At 35.2% G+C, this 19,006-nt stretch overlaps 4 protein-coding genes across 4 annotated transcripts; 1 reads left to right on the top strand and 3 right to left on the bottom strand.

Annotated features, from left to right (window-relative positions):
• Window positions 1-92: 92 nt before the first annotated feature.
• On the top strand, window positions 93-3,594 carry MET10 (sulfite reductase subunit alpha). The gene has a single exon (XM_020220790.1). The coding sequence runs from the start codon at window positions 128-130 to the stop codon at window positions 3,524-3,526; it is 3,399 nt and encodes a 1,132-aa protein (XP_020077654.1). The 5' UTR covers window positions 93-127; the 3' UTR covers window positions 3,527-3,594.
• A 1,595-nt stretch (window positions 3,595-5,189) lies between these two features.
• Window positions 5,190-6,752, bottom strand: YWP1 (Ywp1p; the record flags this gene model as incomplete). Its single annotated transcript, XM_020223444.1, has 1 exon — window positions 5,190-6,752. One exon carries the CDS (start codon window positions 6,750-6,752, stop codon window positions 5,190-5,192), a length of 1,563 nt encoding a protein of 520 aa, XP_020077653.1.
• Window positions 6,753-11,579: 4,827 nt separating this feature from the next.
• On the bottom strand, window positions 11,580-15,050 carry MSU1 (Msu1p; the record flags this gene model as incomplete). The annotated part of the gene is made up of 2 exons (XM_020218476.1): window positions 11,580-13,125; window positions 13,222-15,050. The coding sequence occupies 2 exons, from the start codon at window positions 15,048-15,050 to the stop codon at window positions 11,580-11,582; spliced, it is 3,375 nt and encodes a 1,124-aa protein (XP_020077652.1).
• Window positions 15,051-15,226: 176 nt separating this feature from the next.
• SMC2 (condensin subunit) lies at window positions 15,227-18,801 on the bottom strand. The gene has a single exon (XM_020219230.1). The coding sequence runs from the start codon at window positions 18,773-18,775 to the stop codon at window positions 15,260-15,262; it is 3,516 nt and encodes a 1,171-aa protein (XP_020077651.1). The 5' UTR covers window positions 18,776-18,801; the 3' UTR covers window positions 15,227-15,259.
• Window positions 18,802-19,006: the final 205 nt, after the last annotated feature.

Raw genomic sequence — 19,006 nt, 5'->3', positions numbered from 1 at the left:
CCGAATGTCACGTGCACTCACCTCTTAAAATTACTTTGATTAGCTAAATTTTCATTATCACTGTTTGATTTTAATTTTTCATTAAAGTTAGGCTAACTTATCTTTTTATACATAAAAACACCCCATAATGGCTCCTCACGCTGTCAGCAATGGTGCCACTGGTGCTTTGAACGGTGCTGCCCCTGACACTAGTAGCGATACCGCTTCTCAAGACGTTAATTTTGCCAGAGATTCCAGTGAATCATTGAAAGCAGTTAACTTGAATCCTTTTGGAGCTAGTACTGGTCCACAATCTTTACAAGGTACTTATTATACTTGTCCAAATACTGTGATCAACCAAACCATCTATTCTGTTTCCAGTAAAATCTTCAGTTATGAAACTCCAGGAGCTGAAAATTCTTTAGATGCCCATTTGCAACTTTGGTCCCAGCATCACCAAAGAGAAAATTCTTTTGGTGTTGTTCCATTTTTCCATAGACTTCAAGTTAGATCTGGTGCCTCAAATGCTATTCTTGGTTATTTCAGTAAAAACGGTACTTTTGGTCAGCCTTTAGCAACTGTTTTAGGTTCAAATGCTTTATCTTATATGCATCCTACTTTGGCTGGTAAATCTGCCAACTTACCATTATCTCTTAACGTTTCAGCTATTGATTTTGATTCAAGCTCGGGTTCTTTGGTCTCCAACTATATCACTCCATTGAATGTTGCCCGTTCTTTGGGTTATTCTGTTGTTACTCCTGTTAACTCCAAAGACGGTTTGGAATTACAGTTTTTGACTTTATTAAATCATTATTTGGCCTTTTTAACCGGTAGTCCTTCATTAAACTTGTTTGACGGTCCTGAATTTTCCAAGACTTACACTAAGTTTTCAAACTTATTATCTGTTGAAAAATTGGGTCAATTATATCAAGATTTATTATCAAACACTAATGAAACTCCTTCTGGCGTTGACCAGGCTATTGATTTTGCTTTCAATAATTTGAATAAACTTGCTGGTACCAATTACAAGCAATTTGAATACATCGGTCACTCCAACCCTGAAACTGTATTTGTTGTTTACGGTTCTAATGAATCCACCCAAGTCTCTGATGTCATTAGTAAGATTACCGGCTCTACTAAAGTTGGTTTAATCAAAGTTAGGGTTCCATTACCTTTTAATCAATCCAAGTTTATTCAAAGTATTCCTTCTTCAACTCGTAAATTGGTTATTTTGGGTCAAGTTAATAATGACACTTCTTTTACTAATGCTTCTTCTTCTTTGAAAGCAGACATCACGGCTGCTTTATTTTTGGGAGGTGTCTACCATAACCTTACCATTGATGAGTTCACTTATCCATTAAACTTTGTTTGGTCTCCAGTAACTATTACTAAAGTTTTGAGTGAATTTTTACCAAACTTGGATCCTGCTTTGGTCTTGGGTGCTCAAAATCTTCAACCTGTCTCTAATGTTACTGCTAACACCAGTCCTGAAGGTAAGTACTTGATTTGGGGTAAAGATAATACTGATTTTTTGAAAGTCGCTCGTAAATTGGCTTTATCATTATCATTAGATGATTCCAAATTTGTCAGTATTAGAAACAAATATGATAACGTTAATGGTGGGGGGTCATTTCACTCCCAGATTGTTTCTGCAACCAATCCAGCTGATGTTACCAATGTTGACTCTGCCGATGTTGTTTTGGTTGAAGATTCTTCACTTTTAAATTATTTTGATATTTTGGCTACCGCTAAGCCTGGTGCTACTATTTTATTGGTAAATAACAAGCCAATTAAGGATTCTTTTGAAAACGATGTTGTTGCCAAATTGCCAATTGATTTCAAACGTGCTTTAGCTAAAAATCATAACAAATTGACTGTTATCGATTTCTCTATTTTAGAAGAGTTAGATAAATTGAATGATGCTACTAAGGGATTTTCAGATGACTTTTTGGTTCAATTAGGTTTCTGGAGAGCTTCATTACCAGAATTGGGTGGGTTTATTGTTAATAAACTTTTACAAGCCAATGGTAACAGCTTTGAGTTATTAGCTGTTGTTTTAGATAAATTCATTGCTACAGTCGATGAATTGAAAGGTTTGAAACCTGTTAACGTTTTACCTGAATGGGTTGATTTGGAAGATACCCCAGTTGAACAAAAAGAAGCCGAAGAAAAGAAGGAAGAATCTAAGGAAGAAGCTGAAGCTGAAGAATCTGAACCATTACCTTTCTTTCCAACTGAAACATCTTTCTTCCCTAATCCACGTAAAGATAATGCTGGTGTTGAGGAAACTATCCATGGAGGTTATCGTGATTTAGCCACCAAATTGGTCTTCCCAGAAGCTTATGGAGTCAAAAAGGAATTAAGACCAGACTTGCCCGTTAAGAATTTCGTTGTCAAGGTTCAAGAAAATAAGAGATTAACACCAAGCGAATATTCAAGAAACATTTTCCATATTGAATTTGATACCACCGGAACCGGCTTAACTTATGATATTGGTGAAGCATTGGGTATCCATGGTAGAAATAAGGATGAAGAAGTTGATAAATTTTTAGAATTTTATGGAGTTGATGAAAACTCTTTGGTTGAAATCTCTAATAAGGATAATGCGCAAATCTTAGAAATTAGATCAGCAAGACAAGCTTTAACTGAAACTGTTGATTTCCTTGGTAAACCACCAAAAAGATTCTATGAAGCATTGGCTGAATTTGCTGAAGACGATAAGGAAAGGGAACACTTAGAAAAATTGGCCAGTGGTGCAGGGGCTGAAGAATTGAAAAAGAGACAAGATGTTGATTTCTCTACTTACGTTGATATTTTAGAAGAGTTTAAATCTGCTAGGCCATCATTTGCTGAATTAGTCAAGATTATTGCACCATTGAAGAGAAGAGAATATTCCATTGCCTCATCACAAAGAATTCATCCAAATGCAGTTCATTTATTAATTGTCGTTGTTGATTGGGTTGATCCTAAAGGTAGAACCAGATTCGGACACTGTTCTAAATACTTATCTGATTTATCAATCGGCGATGAATTGGTTGTTAGTGTTAAGCCATCGGTCATGAAATTACCACCTTTACCAGAACAACCAATAGTTATGTCTGGTTTGGGTACTGGTTTGGCTCCATTCAAAGCTTTTATTGAAGAAAAGATTTGGCAAAAACAACAAGGTATGACTATTGGTGAGATTTATCTTTACATGGGTTCAAGACACAAAAAGGAAGAATATCTTTACGGTGAATTATGGGAAGCATACCAAGATGCTGGTATTCTAACCCATATTGGTGCAGCCTTCTCCAGAGATCAACCGGAAAAAATTTATATTCAAGATAAAATTAGAGCTTCAATTGAAGACTTGACCAGTGCCATTGTTACCAAAAATGGTTCTTTCTATTTGTGTGGTCCTACATGGCCAGTGCCAGATATTACTGCTTGTTTAGAAGATATCGTTGCTAATGCTGCCAAGAAGGAAGGTAAAGAGCCAGGCGACGTTCAAAAAATTGTTGAAGACATGAAAGAAGAAGGACGTTACATTTTAGAAGTTTATTAGATTTTGTCCGTACACATTTTTTTATAGATGTATATTTTTTAGTTTTAACTGATTATCTCTGTCTCCAAGATTTCTGATCTCTGTAGGGACCAGCCCCATAAAACGTAAATCGTAAATTGGTTGCAATAATTATTTTTGATTTATTTTTGTAGTAATTATTCAATTGAACGTTCTGCATCGCCCATTTGTGTGTTGCTGTACCAAATACGTGATTTTGAGGAAGGCGATAATGCACACCAGCTAATCTAAAGCAAGGATACCCTACAAAATTGCTGGTCTATTTACAAGATTGAAGCTTTTGGTGCTTGCTGGGAGCCCAATAAAACATTTCTGTAAAAATAATTACGAAGATCTCAACGACGGTAAAAAATATTTTAATGAGATCTTCATATTTTGTATGTACAAAGTTATTTTTTTGATGTAACAAATATTTTTTGTTTAGACAATTGGCTGTTTTTTTCCGAACTGGCTAATTAAATGCAGGTGCATGCTGCAACGTCTTGTACCATTTTCTGCCTTGACAGTAACATTATCCGAGTTTTTGTTTGGTGCCTTGCTTTTCTTTGGTGATCTTCGAAAGTTTGGGTGATTCGTTTCAACTTTGGCGTTCTGTTAACTATGTATTTGTAATTTGGGTTAGGTAGCGTGCTTAATAAGAATGTGTGCAAATCTCTTATGTATTTGCCAGATATTTGAAGTTGCTGGCTTTGTAGGTAGAAAATTCAATATTTTGAAGGAAGTTACTCTTCAAGGCGTGATATTTACTGCCTAAACTCTAAACGAAAGGGGTGGTTGCACGGTTTTGACAAAACGAAAACAATTTATTTTACTTCTATTATGTAAAAGAGGAGAGAGGAGAGGAGAGAAAAGAGAAAAGAAGAGAAGAGAAGAGAAGAGAAGAGAGGAGTTACAGAGAATACCATAGAGTAATCAGCATATACGTACCAAAAAATAGATAAGATTTTAAAAAAGTAAGAAGTTTATTAGTTTATACAAAAGTAAAGATAATCGTACAGAAAAGACAACCTAAACATTATACGACATAATATAACACTATAGAAAAGACAACCCATATTAAGCGAAAAACGGAAGTAAATAATTTGTTAGTATAACAAAGAACAAGAAAGCAAGCAAGAAAATAACATATAGGAAATTGAAGGCATCAATCAATTGATTATTGATAAACGAACAAATAAAAGGGACTAGTATAATTATTGTTGTATAACCAACAAGCAAATCAATATGTGCTTTCTAAAAGAAGAATGCCATAAACATATGGACTAAAATAATAAGCATCAGTAAGAAGTCAAAATGTAACTCTTTAATAAAACTCAACCATTATTGGTAGTTGCGAAAATGCGTGAAAAATTAAATAGCAGCAAGTAAATAATTGCAAATAATTAGAAAATTAAAAAACCGATATAAATATTTGAAGAATTTTTTTAATCATTTTTAATTAAAAAAAGACTCTTTAATATGAGTATCCTTTCTGCATCGAAAACTGGTTAAAAAAAACTTTTATTTGGAAGAATTATAATTAAAAAACAAAGAGAAGTAAATTTAATAGGAAGATTCCCATTAAGAAAAAACGAAGTAAAAAAAAAAAGATTTAGCAGCCTAACTTTGAGGAAAGAACAAGAAACAAATCGAAAGGGTATCAAGCTTAGATGAAGTAAGCTAATGGAATCAAAGCTAAAGCTAAGACAGAAGCACCAATGTTACCGGCAGCAGCTTCGTAAGTAGAAACACCAGCAGTGGTGTTACCAGAAGCAGCTGGAGCAGAAGTTGAACCAATGGTGGAGTATAAGGTGTCAGTTAAAGATGAAGTAGAATCTTCAGAAACTGGAGCAGAAGCAGCTGGGGTAGTACCTGGAGCAGTAGAAGCTGGAACTGAAGCTAAAGTGGTTGGACCAGCTGGAGTAGTACCATTGTTGAAACCAGATGAGTAAGTTGGAGCAACAGCAGTTGGAGTGGTATCAGATTCTGGACAAGTGGTTTCAGTACCAGTAACAGTGTTTTCGTCGGTAACAGTAGTTGGGGTTTCGGTACCTGAAGCAACACTGACGGTACATTTGTGGTCAGCACAAGAGGTGATGGTTTCTAATAAGGTAGAAGAATTGATAACGGTATCAGTGGTACCTTTTGGAGCTGGAGCAGAGGATTCTGGAGCTTTTGGAGCTGGAGCAGAAGAAGTTGGAGCAACAGATTCTGGAGTTGGAGCAGAGGTGGTTGGAGCTGGAGCAGTTTCACTTTCTGGACAGGTGGTAGTGTGACCAGTTTCAGTTTGGTTGTCAGTGACAGTGGTGTCTTGTGGTGGAGCTGGAGCAGAAGAAGTTGGAGCAACAGATTCTGGAGATGGAGCAGAGGTAGTTGGAGCTGGAGCAGTTTCACTTTCTGGACAGGTGGTAGTGTGACCAGTTTCAGTTTGGTTGTCAGTGACAGTAGTGTCTTGTGGTGGAGCTGGAGCAGAAGAAGTTGGTGCTTTTGGAGCTGGAGCAGAAGAAGTTGGAGCAACAGATTCTGGAGTAGTAGTGGTTGGAGCAACAGATGAATGCTCAGCAGTTTCTGGACAGAAAGTGGTGTGACCAGTTTCAACTTCATTGTCAGTGACAGTGGTGTCTTGTGGTGGAGCTGGAGCAGAAGAAGTTGGAGCAACAGATTCTGGAGATGGAGCAGAGGTAGTTGGAGCTGGAGCAGTTTCACTTTCTGGACAGGTGGTAGTGTGACCAGTTTCAGTTTGGTTGTCAGTGACAGTAGTGTCTTGTGGTGGAGCTGGAGCAGAAGAAGTTGGTGCTTTTGGAGCTGGAGCAGAAGAAGTTGGAGCAACAGATTCTGGAGTAGTAGTTGGAGCAGCAGAAGATTCTTCAGCGGTTTCTGGACAGTAAGTAGTATGATCAGTTTCAACTTCATTGTCAGTGACAGTGGTGTCTTGTGGTGGAGCTGGAGCAGAAGAAGTTGGAGCAACAGATTCTGGAGTAGTAGTTGGAGCAGCAGAAGATTCTTCAGCGGTTTCTGGACAGAAAGTAGTAGTTTCACTATCAACATCAGTAGTAGTAACAACTGCTTCCGAGGTGGCAGAAGTAGCAGCAGTACATTTATGATCAGAACAAGAAGTGATAGTTTGGATAGAAGTAACATCTTCAGTTTGAGTAGAAGTTAATTCTTTAGCAGAAGCCAAAGCAGTCAATAAAGACAAGGAGGCAGTAAGGGTAAAAGCTCTAACCATTTTTGAAAGAAAGTAAGTAGTTGGGAAATAAAAAAAATTAGCGAATGTATAAAGAGTTAGACTTAGAGTTGCAGACTAAAGAAGAAAAACCAAAAGATAAGAAGTTTCCAAAAGTAGGATTTATAATTGGATATATATACCAAACATTTTCAAATTGTTGAGCAAGGGAACAAGAGGAATATCGGAATCATCGACAAAGTTTAGTAAACAGAAGTTGCCAAATGATTATGTTTTTTGCCATTAATTGTAATAGTGAATAAATTCAACTATAAACTTTTGAATCAACATTCATAACGTTACCAGACATGGAACATAACCCTGCCTCACTATATTTTGGTGTTTGTATGGATATTAGGCTACCTCGTCAACTCGAAGAGTATCACAAACTTCTAAAACAATGGCATCGATTCGTTAACCATTAATCGGGCTATCACTCAGTCAGTGGTTTTCTCAAATACAAAAGCATGGTGCTGCCAATAGAAAGCTTTTCCATTTGACAATTACAAACATTTGACCAACCCAACCACGCAGCTCTCGAACTCAAACCTTAATGATGGCCTTTCCAAGCTCTTCCAGACTCTTCCAAACTAATGGTCTTGACAGCGACTCTTGCAACCATCTTCAAAGACTTCACTTAGATTACCAATTTGAGCATTAAACAATAAGAGAGTACACGATTGGACAATAGCAACACGACTGAGAACACTAAAAAAAACTAACCGACTTTGGTCCATTCATCCCTAACATGTTTGACGTGAACCACCTCAACTCACAAAGTTTTTTTTTTTCTTAAAGTAATTTAAGGCATTTTCAATATTTGGATGTTACAATTAGACGAAGTTGCGAAAACAAACTGAAAAATTTGATTGATTACTTCAACAAGAGATCTCGAGGGATGACAAGCATACCCTTTAACCTAAAGGGGAGAAGCTCATTCCATGAGCGGAACATGGTTGTACAGGCAGTTACAGGCACAGAAGCAGAAGAATGAATAGTAATTGGTTAACTAGTCTTCAGTTATGACCTTCTCGAGCCCTGAAACATCACGGTTTCCTCAGTCGCGAAATCATTTTTTTTGTGCAACTGCAAAAAGCCTTTTATTTATAATTTGTTCAATCGTTGTCTGAAAAGTAGAGGAATAGAGTTCAAGTGTGGGCTCAAGGTGGCAGCCTACGGGTATAAAAAGCTGAAGAAAACCGTGAAATTAAGACTGAGAGAAATAATTAATATAAAAACCGTAAGAAAAATAGTAGTTATTAATAGTTTGTCGAAACTTGGAACCGAGAAAAAACAACCATTAGAAGATAGAAATGAAAAACGTTTGAAAGATTATACAATATTCAACTTGGATTAAACCGAAAAACACAAACTTATTTTTTGAAAGAAGACTTGGAAAAAAAGAGTAGGTATAAAAATACAATTGAGATTTTGATTATATGCAAAAATGATATTATCAAAGTAAGTAAAAAAACGGATTTTTTTTAAAATCAAATGAATTCAAAAATGTCTTTGAATTAAATGAAACAGAAATGGGATGCATGAGCGTTAACCAACTTACAATAAGTAAGCTAATGGTAAAGCAATCAAAGCTAAAGAACCAGCTAATTTGTTAGCGGAAGCTTCGTAAGTAGAAACAGCAGCACTTGAACCTTGAGTACCAGCAGCAGTGGAGCTAGATAAGGTGGATTGAGCAGCAACAGTTGGACCGTTAGTACCTTGGGTAGCAGCTTCGGTACCTTTAGTACCTTGGGTAGCTGGAGTAGCAGCTTCGGTACCTTTAGTACCTTGAGTAGCAGCTTCGGTACCTTTAGTACCTTGAGTGGCTGGAGTAGCAGCTTCAGTACCTTTAGTACCTTGAGTAGCTGGGGTAGCAGCTTCAGTACCTTTAGTACCTTGAGTAGCTGGGGTAGCAGCTTCAGTACCTTTAGTACCTTGAGTGGCTGGGGTAGCTTCAGTGTTAGCGTAAGTGGTTTTTTCAACAACGGTAGTACCTTCAGCACCAGTAGAAGTAGATTTGATGGTGGTTGGGTGAGCAGTAGCGGTTTCACCTTTAGAGTTGGTAACTGGACACCAAGTGGTAGTGACGGTTTGAACACCGTTAACAGTGACGGTAGATTCACCTTGAGTGGCTGGAACAACAGATGGGTTACATTTGTTGTCAGAACAAGAGGTAATGGTGACGAAAGAGGTTTCAACAGAGGTAGCAGTAGCGTCTTTAGTAGCTGGGGTGGTAGTACCGGCGGTGGCAGCAGTTTCGGTCTTAGCACCAGTTAATGGACAGTAAGTAGTGTAAACGGTGTTGTCTTGAGTAACGGTGGTGACACCGGTGGTGACTGGAGCTTCAGAACATTTGTTATCAGAACAAGAAGTAATGGTAACAACGGTAGTTTGGATATCTTTAACGGTAGAAGTAGAGTCAGCATCGGTAACTGGACACCAGGTAGTGTAAGAGGTGACTTCATCATTAGCAGTGACGGTAGTTTCACCTAAAGTAGCTGGGACGGTGGTTTTAGAACATTTATCATCAGAACAAGAAGTAATGGTGATGATGGTGGTAGCTTCATTGGTGACGGTAGAGGCTGGAGCATCGGTGGTACCTGGGACGGTTTCAACACCAGAAGAAACAGGAGCGGTAGCGGAAGCGGCACCAGAAGAAGCAGCACCAGATGGAGCAGAAGAAAGATCAACAACTTGGAAAGTGCTGGAACCAACTAAGGTACCATCTTGAGATTTAGCGGATTCAGCAAAGTCAGAGGCTTCGTCTCTAGCAACCAATTGGGTTTGACCCAATAATCTCTTTCTGATAGCAGCGGTAGAGTTAGAAGCTGGAGATTCTTGTAAGTGAACTTGGTATAATGGAGCACCAGCGGAACCGTATAAAGCACGGGCTGGGATTTCGATAACACGACCGGCGTTAACAATATCGGTAAAGTATTTGCTGTTTTGGGCAACAGAATAGTAAAATTCAACATTGTAATCATCGGTAGACTTGAAGTCGAAAGCGGTTGGTAAGTTAGCTGGAACTGGGAAGGAACAGACACCAGTGTCTAAAGGAACAACAGCAACGTTGTCACCATTGACAAGACAAGCAACGTCTTGGGCAGCGGCAGCGGAGGCCAATAAAGCACCAGAGGCAACAGTAGATAATCTAACCATTGTAAAATATGAGCGAGAGGATAAGGGTTGGTAGAGAAAAAACAAAAAATAAAATACGAACCAAAGGGTAGGGAGAATCCCAGGCTTATATAATGTTTAAACTGAGGTGCTAGCAATTAAGCATGAATAACCATTAATTAGTCACTATTCCATTTGGCAGTAGAAGGAGTTGTTCAAATTTTTTACGTCGCATATATTTTCATTTTTTGCAATTGCCATTTCTTTTTCGGAATTATTTTTTGTGCGCTGCAGCAGATACCGGGAGTATTTTCTGTGCTATTTTTTGCTACCGCTCGGGATGCATGCATATATCCTGTACACAATCTGCGGCCGCCCTCCAAGGATCGTCCGATCGCACCCCCTGTCCTGGCTTGCCATCGCGGTGCTGGTCCACGCCAGCACCGTTGCTATGCATCAGAGCCAGCAGAATTGCAATACCATGGTGTTATTGGGGTTCTAAAAGTAGTTGGTCCTCATCTGATGAATTACCTGCTCGTACAACGAGGTGATGGCTCATGGTTTGTGCAAATAATAGTGCTTCGGTCTTACACAAATAAGATGAAATTCTTATTGTACTAATCAACGGTACCGAACAACTATAGAATCTATTCGATTGTTTAGAGTCGCCTAAGGTTTAAATCACAAATACAATAACTATTGTGTTTGGAAAAGAGAAATTACAGGAGAACATAAAAAGAAAGTCTCTCTTTTTGTTTATATACAACTGATGTAATAGCTGCTATTAGGACGTGTAATCAGCCCCCTTGTCCACGCCTTCTGTTATCAAAGGTTTTTTTGGGTTACCTCTAGTTATTGGGGGGTTACGGGGTTTTGGGAGCTCATTGGGGGACACGACGATATGCCGACTACTAGAGTGGAAGTATTCTATAAATAATTGAAATGAAGGGGGATCAAGCAGGTCGGAAAGATGTAAATTGGTGAAAACGGAGAATTGAAATTATGATCGCGGTGTATGTAAATTTACTAAACCCTAATAAAGGCTACTAACGAAATCTTCATTCAGGTGGAACTCATCCCTAAAAATGTAATCGGAATCCCAACGCTCGCTAGGGTCTAGATCGGGTTGTAAACAGACATAATAGGGTTTATGTGTGTAGAATGATTCACTGGGATATGAGAGTACGAGGGTCTAGCAAGCTTAGTCAGTTAGATGTAGCTGCTAGACAAATCAGGAAGTTATTGAGATAGTTCAATAAACAATCCAATTAACGAATGGACTTTTTATTGTTGTAGTCGGGTACCTTATAATTCAATAACCACGTTTTATTATGACTTAATAATCGATATTGATTCGGGAGACTAGAGAGACTAATTTCACTCTAATTGTGATCGCAATAAGCGTGTTATTTACTTGTTTTCTTTTTATAAACAGATTGAAAATGCCATATGTTTACATCTTCTATTGTTTCATGTTCATGCTAGATTGAAATTGCCAAAGATACATGAGGAAATCGATTACGAATTCCTTATAGAATTGGAATTCATATCTTTCTGTATGTCTGAAATTATTTTCGTCATGTAAATCACGTCAGCAATTATCTATTATTTTGAATTTCTATGTATATGTTTCTATGTATATGTTTCTATGTATATGTTTCTATGTATATGTTTCTATGTATAAGGTTTATGTATAAGGTTTATGTAGAATGTTTATTTACAAGGTTCATATTTCAAGACTAATTCATCTTCAATGAAATCAAGCTTGCTGATTTCCAATTCATGTTCAATGATGGAACCAACTTTAATCTTACCCAATTGGTAATCTTTAATTAAACTTGGGCTGCTTTCAAATTTAGCTCTTAAAGACTCAAATTTCACAATTTCAACCCTGACGTCTCCAAAATTAGGATTACTCTTTATCAAAATTTTAAACCTAATCGGTTTACTTACTTGTCCTAATTTGAAATATTCTTGTAAGAATATCGATTGCCAAAATTTATCCAGAAATTTTTCAAATTTCTTATTTATTATTTCTCTCATTTGTAAATGATTACCAATGAATTTCAAATGGTATTCTTTAATTTCTTGCGATTGGCTCGTTTTCATTAATTCTTGTTCTAATCTCCAATGATTGATCATATCAACAAATCTTCGTAATGGCGAAGTTATCGTTGAATAGCTCGTAAGTCCAATTGAATTATGGCTTTTTGCATCAATTTGAAATGTTGCATTATTTAATATTTGTAAAATTTGTGATATTTCTTTCAAATTGAATCCTTGTCCTAATGAATATTTCTCACTCACCATCTTATTGATCAGCAGTAATACTTTATCGTCAACCTTTATCTCTTGGCCCCGATGAATAATGGCAATCTTGTGTTTTTTAGCATAGACTGATGAACTATAATTCCCACTAATCATTAATTGGGATACTAGACTTTGAGATTTACTCTCGCTACTTTGACTGTCATTACTATTAATCTTGATTACTGGACTTTTCCCATCTTTCCAAGGTACTTTGATTATGTACTCATCTCCATTATTGATGAATTTTTCTCCTTCTTCTTCTGTGAATTCAACTCCAACACTCGAATTCGATGAATTGATATCAATTCCACCCCCAATACTAATTCGTATATCGCGAATTATATTCGATAATCGATGCAATTTGAATAGGTTATCAACGTGTTGATCACCAACTTTCCCGTCTTTAAAATTACGAATATTCTCAAAATCGTTCAAAATCTCATTTACTTTAGTGTAAGTATAATTTGGAGGAAAGTTCTTAACTTGATATAACTTTATATCACTAGAGTCTTCAATCTGCTTTAAAACTCGTTGACTGAATTCTTTATTGGGTTTAAAGGTCTCATCCTGGTTATAATTTTTGACATATTCATCAAATAATTCCTTATCAAGTTTATACTGAACCGCAAATGTTCTTGACCCTTCTTTGAATTGGCCTAGCCCAACCATTTCACTGATTATTTTGGGAAACATCATCGATGGTCCTTCTGGTAGATACGTCGTGGATCCTTTGCTAAAGGCTATTTTACTCAAATTCGAAAATGGCTTGATATATGATGTTGGATTAGCAACATGTATTGTAATAACGTATTTATCATATTGTTCGTGTATTGATATCCCGTCGTCGATCTCGTGAGCAGTCTCGGAATCAATACAGTAAACTGGTATATCACCAAAATCAGATCTTATAGATTTAAACGGATCCTCCTTATAGAAATCTTGCATGAATCTAACATCGCTTTCAATGTCACTTTTCAAGTCGTTGCTATATTCATTCAATTTCGGAATTTCTTGATCTCTTAAATCCTGAATATCAGGCTGTAACTGCTTATACAAATTTTCACCATTTTTAAAATGAGTATCTAATATGTTATAGTAATCCAATCCATAATCACTCAGTAATGATGTATTATTATGGGGTAGTTGTAATGCATATGACCAATTGGTTGGGTTCTCCCATCCAAATGACTCTTTTTTAAACACCAGTTCCATCATCTGTAATATTTCAAATGCTCTGGTTTTACTGTATTCGTAAGATCTTGATATCTCATTGTTTTTTTGGAACCCTTCCTTAATGAGCTCTTCATCTATTGATCTGATTAAATTAACAATAGCTGACTCAGATACTGGATCATTTGAAAAGTTATCTGAGATATAATCCTTGAATAATCTTATAATTGAATCATAATACTTCGGGAGAGTTACATTTTTTTCCCTCTTTAATTTCTTAATAACATATTTAGTGAAGATATCCCTGCCTCCGTAGAAATTGAGAAAGTGTATGGTTCTTTCTAAGATTTTAACATTGCTCATTGGTAACAATACTACTCCAGTTGGAACTTTAGTTGAGTTTTGCTGGAGTAATTTCCATTGTCTTCCTTGATATTTCAATGCTAATATTAATGCAAAAAATGTAGAGTTCTTATAGGCATTTTCTCCTTTGATTTCTTCCATTTTTGGAAATGGTTTACCTAATGATGCAGTCTTATGGAATTGTGTCTTGAACAGGTTCGAGAAGTTCTTTTGTAAAGATTTATAAAAATTCAGTCTATTTTTAGTGGATTCATTGTTCAAGTTAACTGATGGTATTTGATCTAGGTAGCTCAATATTTGAAATATTGAGAATGTTCTTGGTGAATCTAATAGATCACCATCCTCATTGTATTGCAAAACTTTATGTAGTATTTCCAATTTTGATAATATTAACGGTAACTCGTTAAATGTAGTGATAGAGAGATTTGATAACGGTCCAGATATTAACTCCCTAGCTTTTAAACTCACAATATATGTATTAACATCAGAATTCTTCAAAAGCTGGGCTGATGCTGATGATACCAAAAAATCGGATCCCCCTTCTGCTGACGATACATGCGAAGATTCTTGCTCAGATCCTGGAGAATATGATTGTCTGAGCTCTTCTGGTAATGCTTCTCGAGATCTAGTGAATCCTGAGTCAGGTACTCCTATAGGTGCGGTATCTAAATGTTTTGTCTCTTTTTGAACCAATGCTCTTATAACTTCGGTCAAGTCTTCGGGTATAACACTTGGTATTCTGACTTTGATTAACGACTTTGGGCCATACAATATTTCCCCCTCGTTATTAATGAACGTAAAAGAATCATCTTCTAAGTTCTCGGGAATAGCAACTATTAGATATACTCTCGAAACTTCATTTTCTAAGGTAACAATGTCACCTAATCCAATACTATCATTTAGTTTGGTCAAAGAAATTGTAGAATTTTCTATACTGTTTGAAAATTCCGTTGTTAACGCTTTAACATCTTTTCCATATCGATCCAACGCTAGCTCAATATACTCCCGAAGCCACTCATCACTTGGTTTGAAAAATCGTTTATCCATTCGGCTTCTTGCTTCTCCAACGATTTTTTTCAATAAGACATCATTGGGCAAGCTCAAGTCGAGTGAGGTATTTCCAGGATCATAAAAAGTCTCACCCTCATCCTCGTGATCCTTGAGTTTATTGTAATGTTTCAAGAACTTCTCTTTCTTTAATACATCTTCCTTAATAAAGTTCCTCCGTTTTTTGTTTGGTGCACGGTAAACCGAACTAGAGACTTGGAACGATCTCGTAATTAGAAGCAAAAAATGTTTGCTTGTGGGTGGCCTTCTCTGCCATCCTTTAAAATGTAACATATATTCGTATGTGACAGCTTGATCTTATGTATATAACGACTTGTTTGCAGAGTTCCATCTCTATCAAAAAGAAAAAAATTAAGATCACACAAGAAGTAGTGTACTTCATTACAAAAAAGATTTAGCAGTAATTACTATAGATTTAACCAATCAAATATACATACTTGTGTATATACCTAATACTTATAATACAATGGAAGATGTTCCCTTTACATAACAGACACGACTGAAGTACTGTCTTGAAACCTGGTTCTAAAAACCCTATTAGCATTTGTAAACATACCTTCCTTTAAGGAGACAACAATAAACTGAGAACCTTTAAACCTAGTTTTGATTAAATGACCGATATTCTGGGTGTGGGATAAATCAAGTGCAGCATCAACTTCATCCAAAATATACATTGGGGCTGGTTTGAATTGCAATAAAGCCATAATCAATGATAAAGCGATCAAAGAACGCTGACCACCAGATAATTCAACCAAACTTTCTTTCCAAACAGGACCTAATTTAACCTTAACTGCTAAACCTTTAGTAACATCCTGTGGGTCTATTGGAACTAATTTGGCGAAAGATCCCGGTAATAAATCAGCAAAAATTAAACCGAAGTCTTCCGAAACTTTTTTGTAAGTTTGGTCCAATGTATCACGTTTATAACCATTCAATTTGCTGACAGTGTTTTCGATTTTAGATTTGTCTTTTTCAATAGTTCTTATCATGTTTTTCAAAGAAGCTTCTTTCTTTTCAACGTTATCAATCATATTCATAATATTTGGATTTACTTTACGTTTCATTCCGTGAAATCTTTCTTCCAATACTGCTACTTGTTCGTGACATTCTTCTGAATTAATGGTAGGATACTGCTGGAATATCGAATCGAGAATATTTGAGTCTGTCACCCAGTCGTGTTCTTCAATAATTGAATCTAATTTTTGCCTCAAGCTTTCGGTTATTGAATTAGCTTTTCCTAAATCATGATTTAATTTTTGAATCTGTAATTCAGTATCATTCAATTCTTTTGTTTTATCATTTATAATCTGACTTAATTCATTGATTTCTTCATTCAATCCTAATAAGTTTGCCTTAACTTCATCTAATTCAGTTCTGACGTTTTGTAAGTTTATTGTGTGTTCATCGATTTTATTGGTAGTCAAAGTAATTGTCAGTCTTGCATCTTCGATGATTGTCTCCAGAGAGCTTATTGACTCTTGTAAATTATTTAATTCTGATTTTTGTTGGTCGGACTCAATTTGCATAATTTGAAACTTATCAGATGTGTCTTTAATTTCTTGTTCTTTTTCTAGTAGAGAATCACGTAATTTACTAACTTCATTTTGCAATTTCTTTAATTTATCATCTTTATTAGTACTGAACTCTTTCATATCATTCTCAATCAATTGGATTTGCTTTTCAAATTCAGAAATTTCAATTTTCGACTGTTTAACTTTTTCATTTAATTCATTTATTTCCAGCTCGTTTTGTTGGTTTTCTTTTAATATAGCAGAAGCAGGGTTATTATCCAACTTTCTTTGTAACAAAGATAATTCATGTTTACTTAAATTAAGCTCATTTTCTAACGTTTTTGTCTTTAATCCAATCTCTTCAAATCTATTAAGTTCGTTTCTTACATCGTTTAATTCATTTTGTAACTGAGTGACTGTTTTGTTTAATTGGTTGTATTCTTGCATAATAGTCAAAATTGAAAAATTATTTGATCTCGACCCACCAGACAAGTTACCTTCGGGATCATAAACATCACCTTGAACTGTGATCGATCTCGATCTTATTTTTGGATCAAAAGTAATTTTCTTAGCAGTATCTGGATCTTGACAAATAAAAGTTGAACCGAATATATAAGTCATTGCTTTAGATAATTCTGAGTCGTAATCTATTAATCGAATTGCTAAATCGACTTTATTAGGACATAATGATTTAGCATAATCGACTATATTTTGAGGTATTGATCTAGTAGAAATTTTATCAAGAGGAATTATGGTAACTCTTTTCTTTAAATTACCTTTTTCTAAAAGAGAAGAAGCGACATCTGCAGTTTCAACAATGATGTTATACAAGCGACCCCCAGCACAAACCTGAAGAGCTAAGGCTTTATCACTATGAGCATCATTAAGTTGAAATAATTGTACCGCCACCCCTTTAACTGAAGAATGATCAAAATTTTGATATGGAGTTGAATAATCAAAATCGATATTATTCCCCACTTTTCTTTTAACTGAATCTAATTGATGAGTTAATTTAAGTAATTGATTTGATAAATCACGATCTTTCTTCTTTAATTCGTTAACTCTATTTGAATCATAGCCAAATTCGATTAATTTTTTATCTTTTGCTTTAATTTCAGATTGATAATTTTCAATTTGTAATAATAAAGTTTCATTTTCCTTTTTAGCCTGTAATAATTTTGAAGTGTCATTTTTAATTTTATTTTTTAGGTGATCAATTTTTAAATTTGATTGTTTAATAAATACATTTGAATTATTTAATTTCAGTTTAACTTCTTTCAATTGAGCCATATAACCACCATCGGTGTTACCTTTAGCACTAACACCAGTTGATAAAGTAGATAACAATTCTTCCTTTTTATAGAATTCATCTTTAATTTGTTCATGGTTATTTTTAACTAGTTGATAATCATTTTCTAATTTTGAATAAATATCAACGTTATTTTCAATTAAATTTTTCAAATCATTGAAAGATTGTTTTAATTTATTTAATTTTTTCAATTCATCTTTTAAATTATCATTAGTTATATCTTTATGAGTATTCAAACGAGTTATTTCATCACCTAAATTATTCTCTATTGATTCCAATTCTTTAATTTTACTATCATGTTGTAATTCTGCATTTTTTCTCGATTTAGCCTGATTAAGATCATCATTTAAATTTTTAATTTCGTTATTTAATTTATCAACAGTTTTCGATAAATTAGACATGATTGTTTCACGCTCATTTAATAAAGTTGAATGCTGATCAAATTTATTCAGATATAAAATATAATCATGAGCAGCTATAATTCTTGACATTTTTTCTAAATCAGTCTGAATTTGTTGAAATTCTAAAAATTGTCTTTTTTCAGCTCTGAATTTTTCTAATTTTGGTTCAATTTCTTCTTGTAATAAATTTCTTATTTCAGTTAATTTTTGTTCCTTTTTAGCCATAGTTTTCTGTGCTTTATCTTTACGTTCTTCAAAAGTTCTAGTACCAGCAGCTTCTTCAATTAATGATAATATTTCTGAAGGTTTCATATTCAAAACTTTAGTAATTTTACCTTGCATAATCAAAAAATTTGGATTATTAATATTTAATTGAACCGATTGAAACAAGTTTAAAACAGTTTGTTGTTGAGCTTTATGACCATTAACCAAATATTTTGATGATCCTCCTAATATAATCTGTCTTGTAACACTAATTTTAGGAGAATTTTCAAATCCAATTGGAGATTTAGATATTTCCAGATTATCAAACATTATAGTGACACTAGCTTTAGTTACACCCGCCTGACCACGCTTATAAATAAGATCCTGTAAATTAGATGCTCTTACTGTAGACATTGAAGCAATCCCCAATACGAAACAAATGGCATCTAAGATATTAGATTTACCCGAACCATTCAATCCCGTGATTGCATTAAACTGAGGGTCCCATCCTGAAATGACCGTACGCGTGGCGTAGGACTTGAACCCATCGATGATAAGCTCTTCCACCTTCATCCTAGCCAATAACCAATATCAAGAGTAGAATAAAGAGGTGTATAATTAGTTGGCGCGTAATCTTTTGTTTTTGTTTATGATCTATCACATTTGTAAAACCGCCTGGTGTATGGGTCACAAATAACCTCAGCCAACGTAGCATGTAGCTTTTATAAGAGACAACTGCAATACCTAACCGATTTAGTTATCCAACTAGTTGTGCTATCTAATCAGTTGTGCTAACTAACTAAT

This window comes from Hyphopichia burtonii (genome assembly GCF_001661395.1).
Source record: "Hyphopichia burtonii NRRL Y-1933 unplaced genomic scaffold HYPBUscaffold_2, whole genome shotgun sequence".
Classification (NCBI taxonomy): domain Eukaryota; kingdom Fungi; phylum Ascomycota; class Pichiomycetes; order Serinales; family Debaryomycetaceae; genus Hyphopichia; species Hyphopichia burtonii.
The sequence above is the reverse complement of the archived record's forward strand: the minus strand, read 5'-3'. Positions and strand labels throughout refer to the sequence as shown.

What these genes read in the sequence shown, in the direction of transcription:
- MET10 (XM_020220790.1), top strand. Translation starts at nt 128, where the DNA reads ATGGCTCCTCACGCTGTCAGCAATGGTGCCACTGGTGCTTTGAACGGT.
- SMC2 (XM_020219230.1), bottom strand. Translation starts at nt 18,775, where the DNA reads ATGAAGGTGGAAGAGCTTATCATCGATGGGTTCAAGTCCTACGCCACG.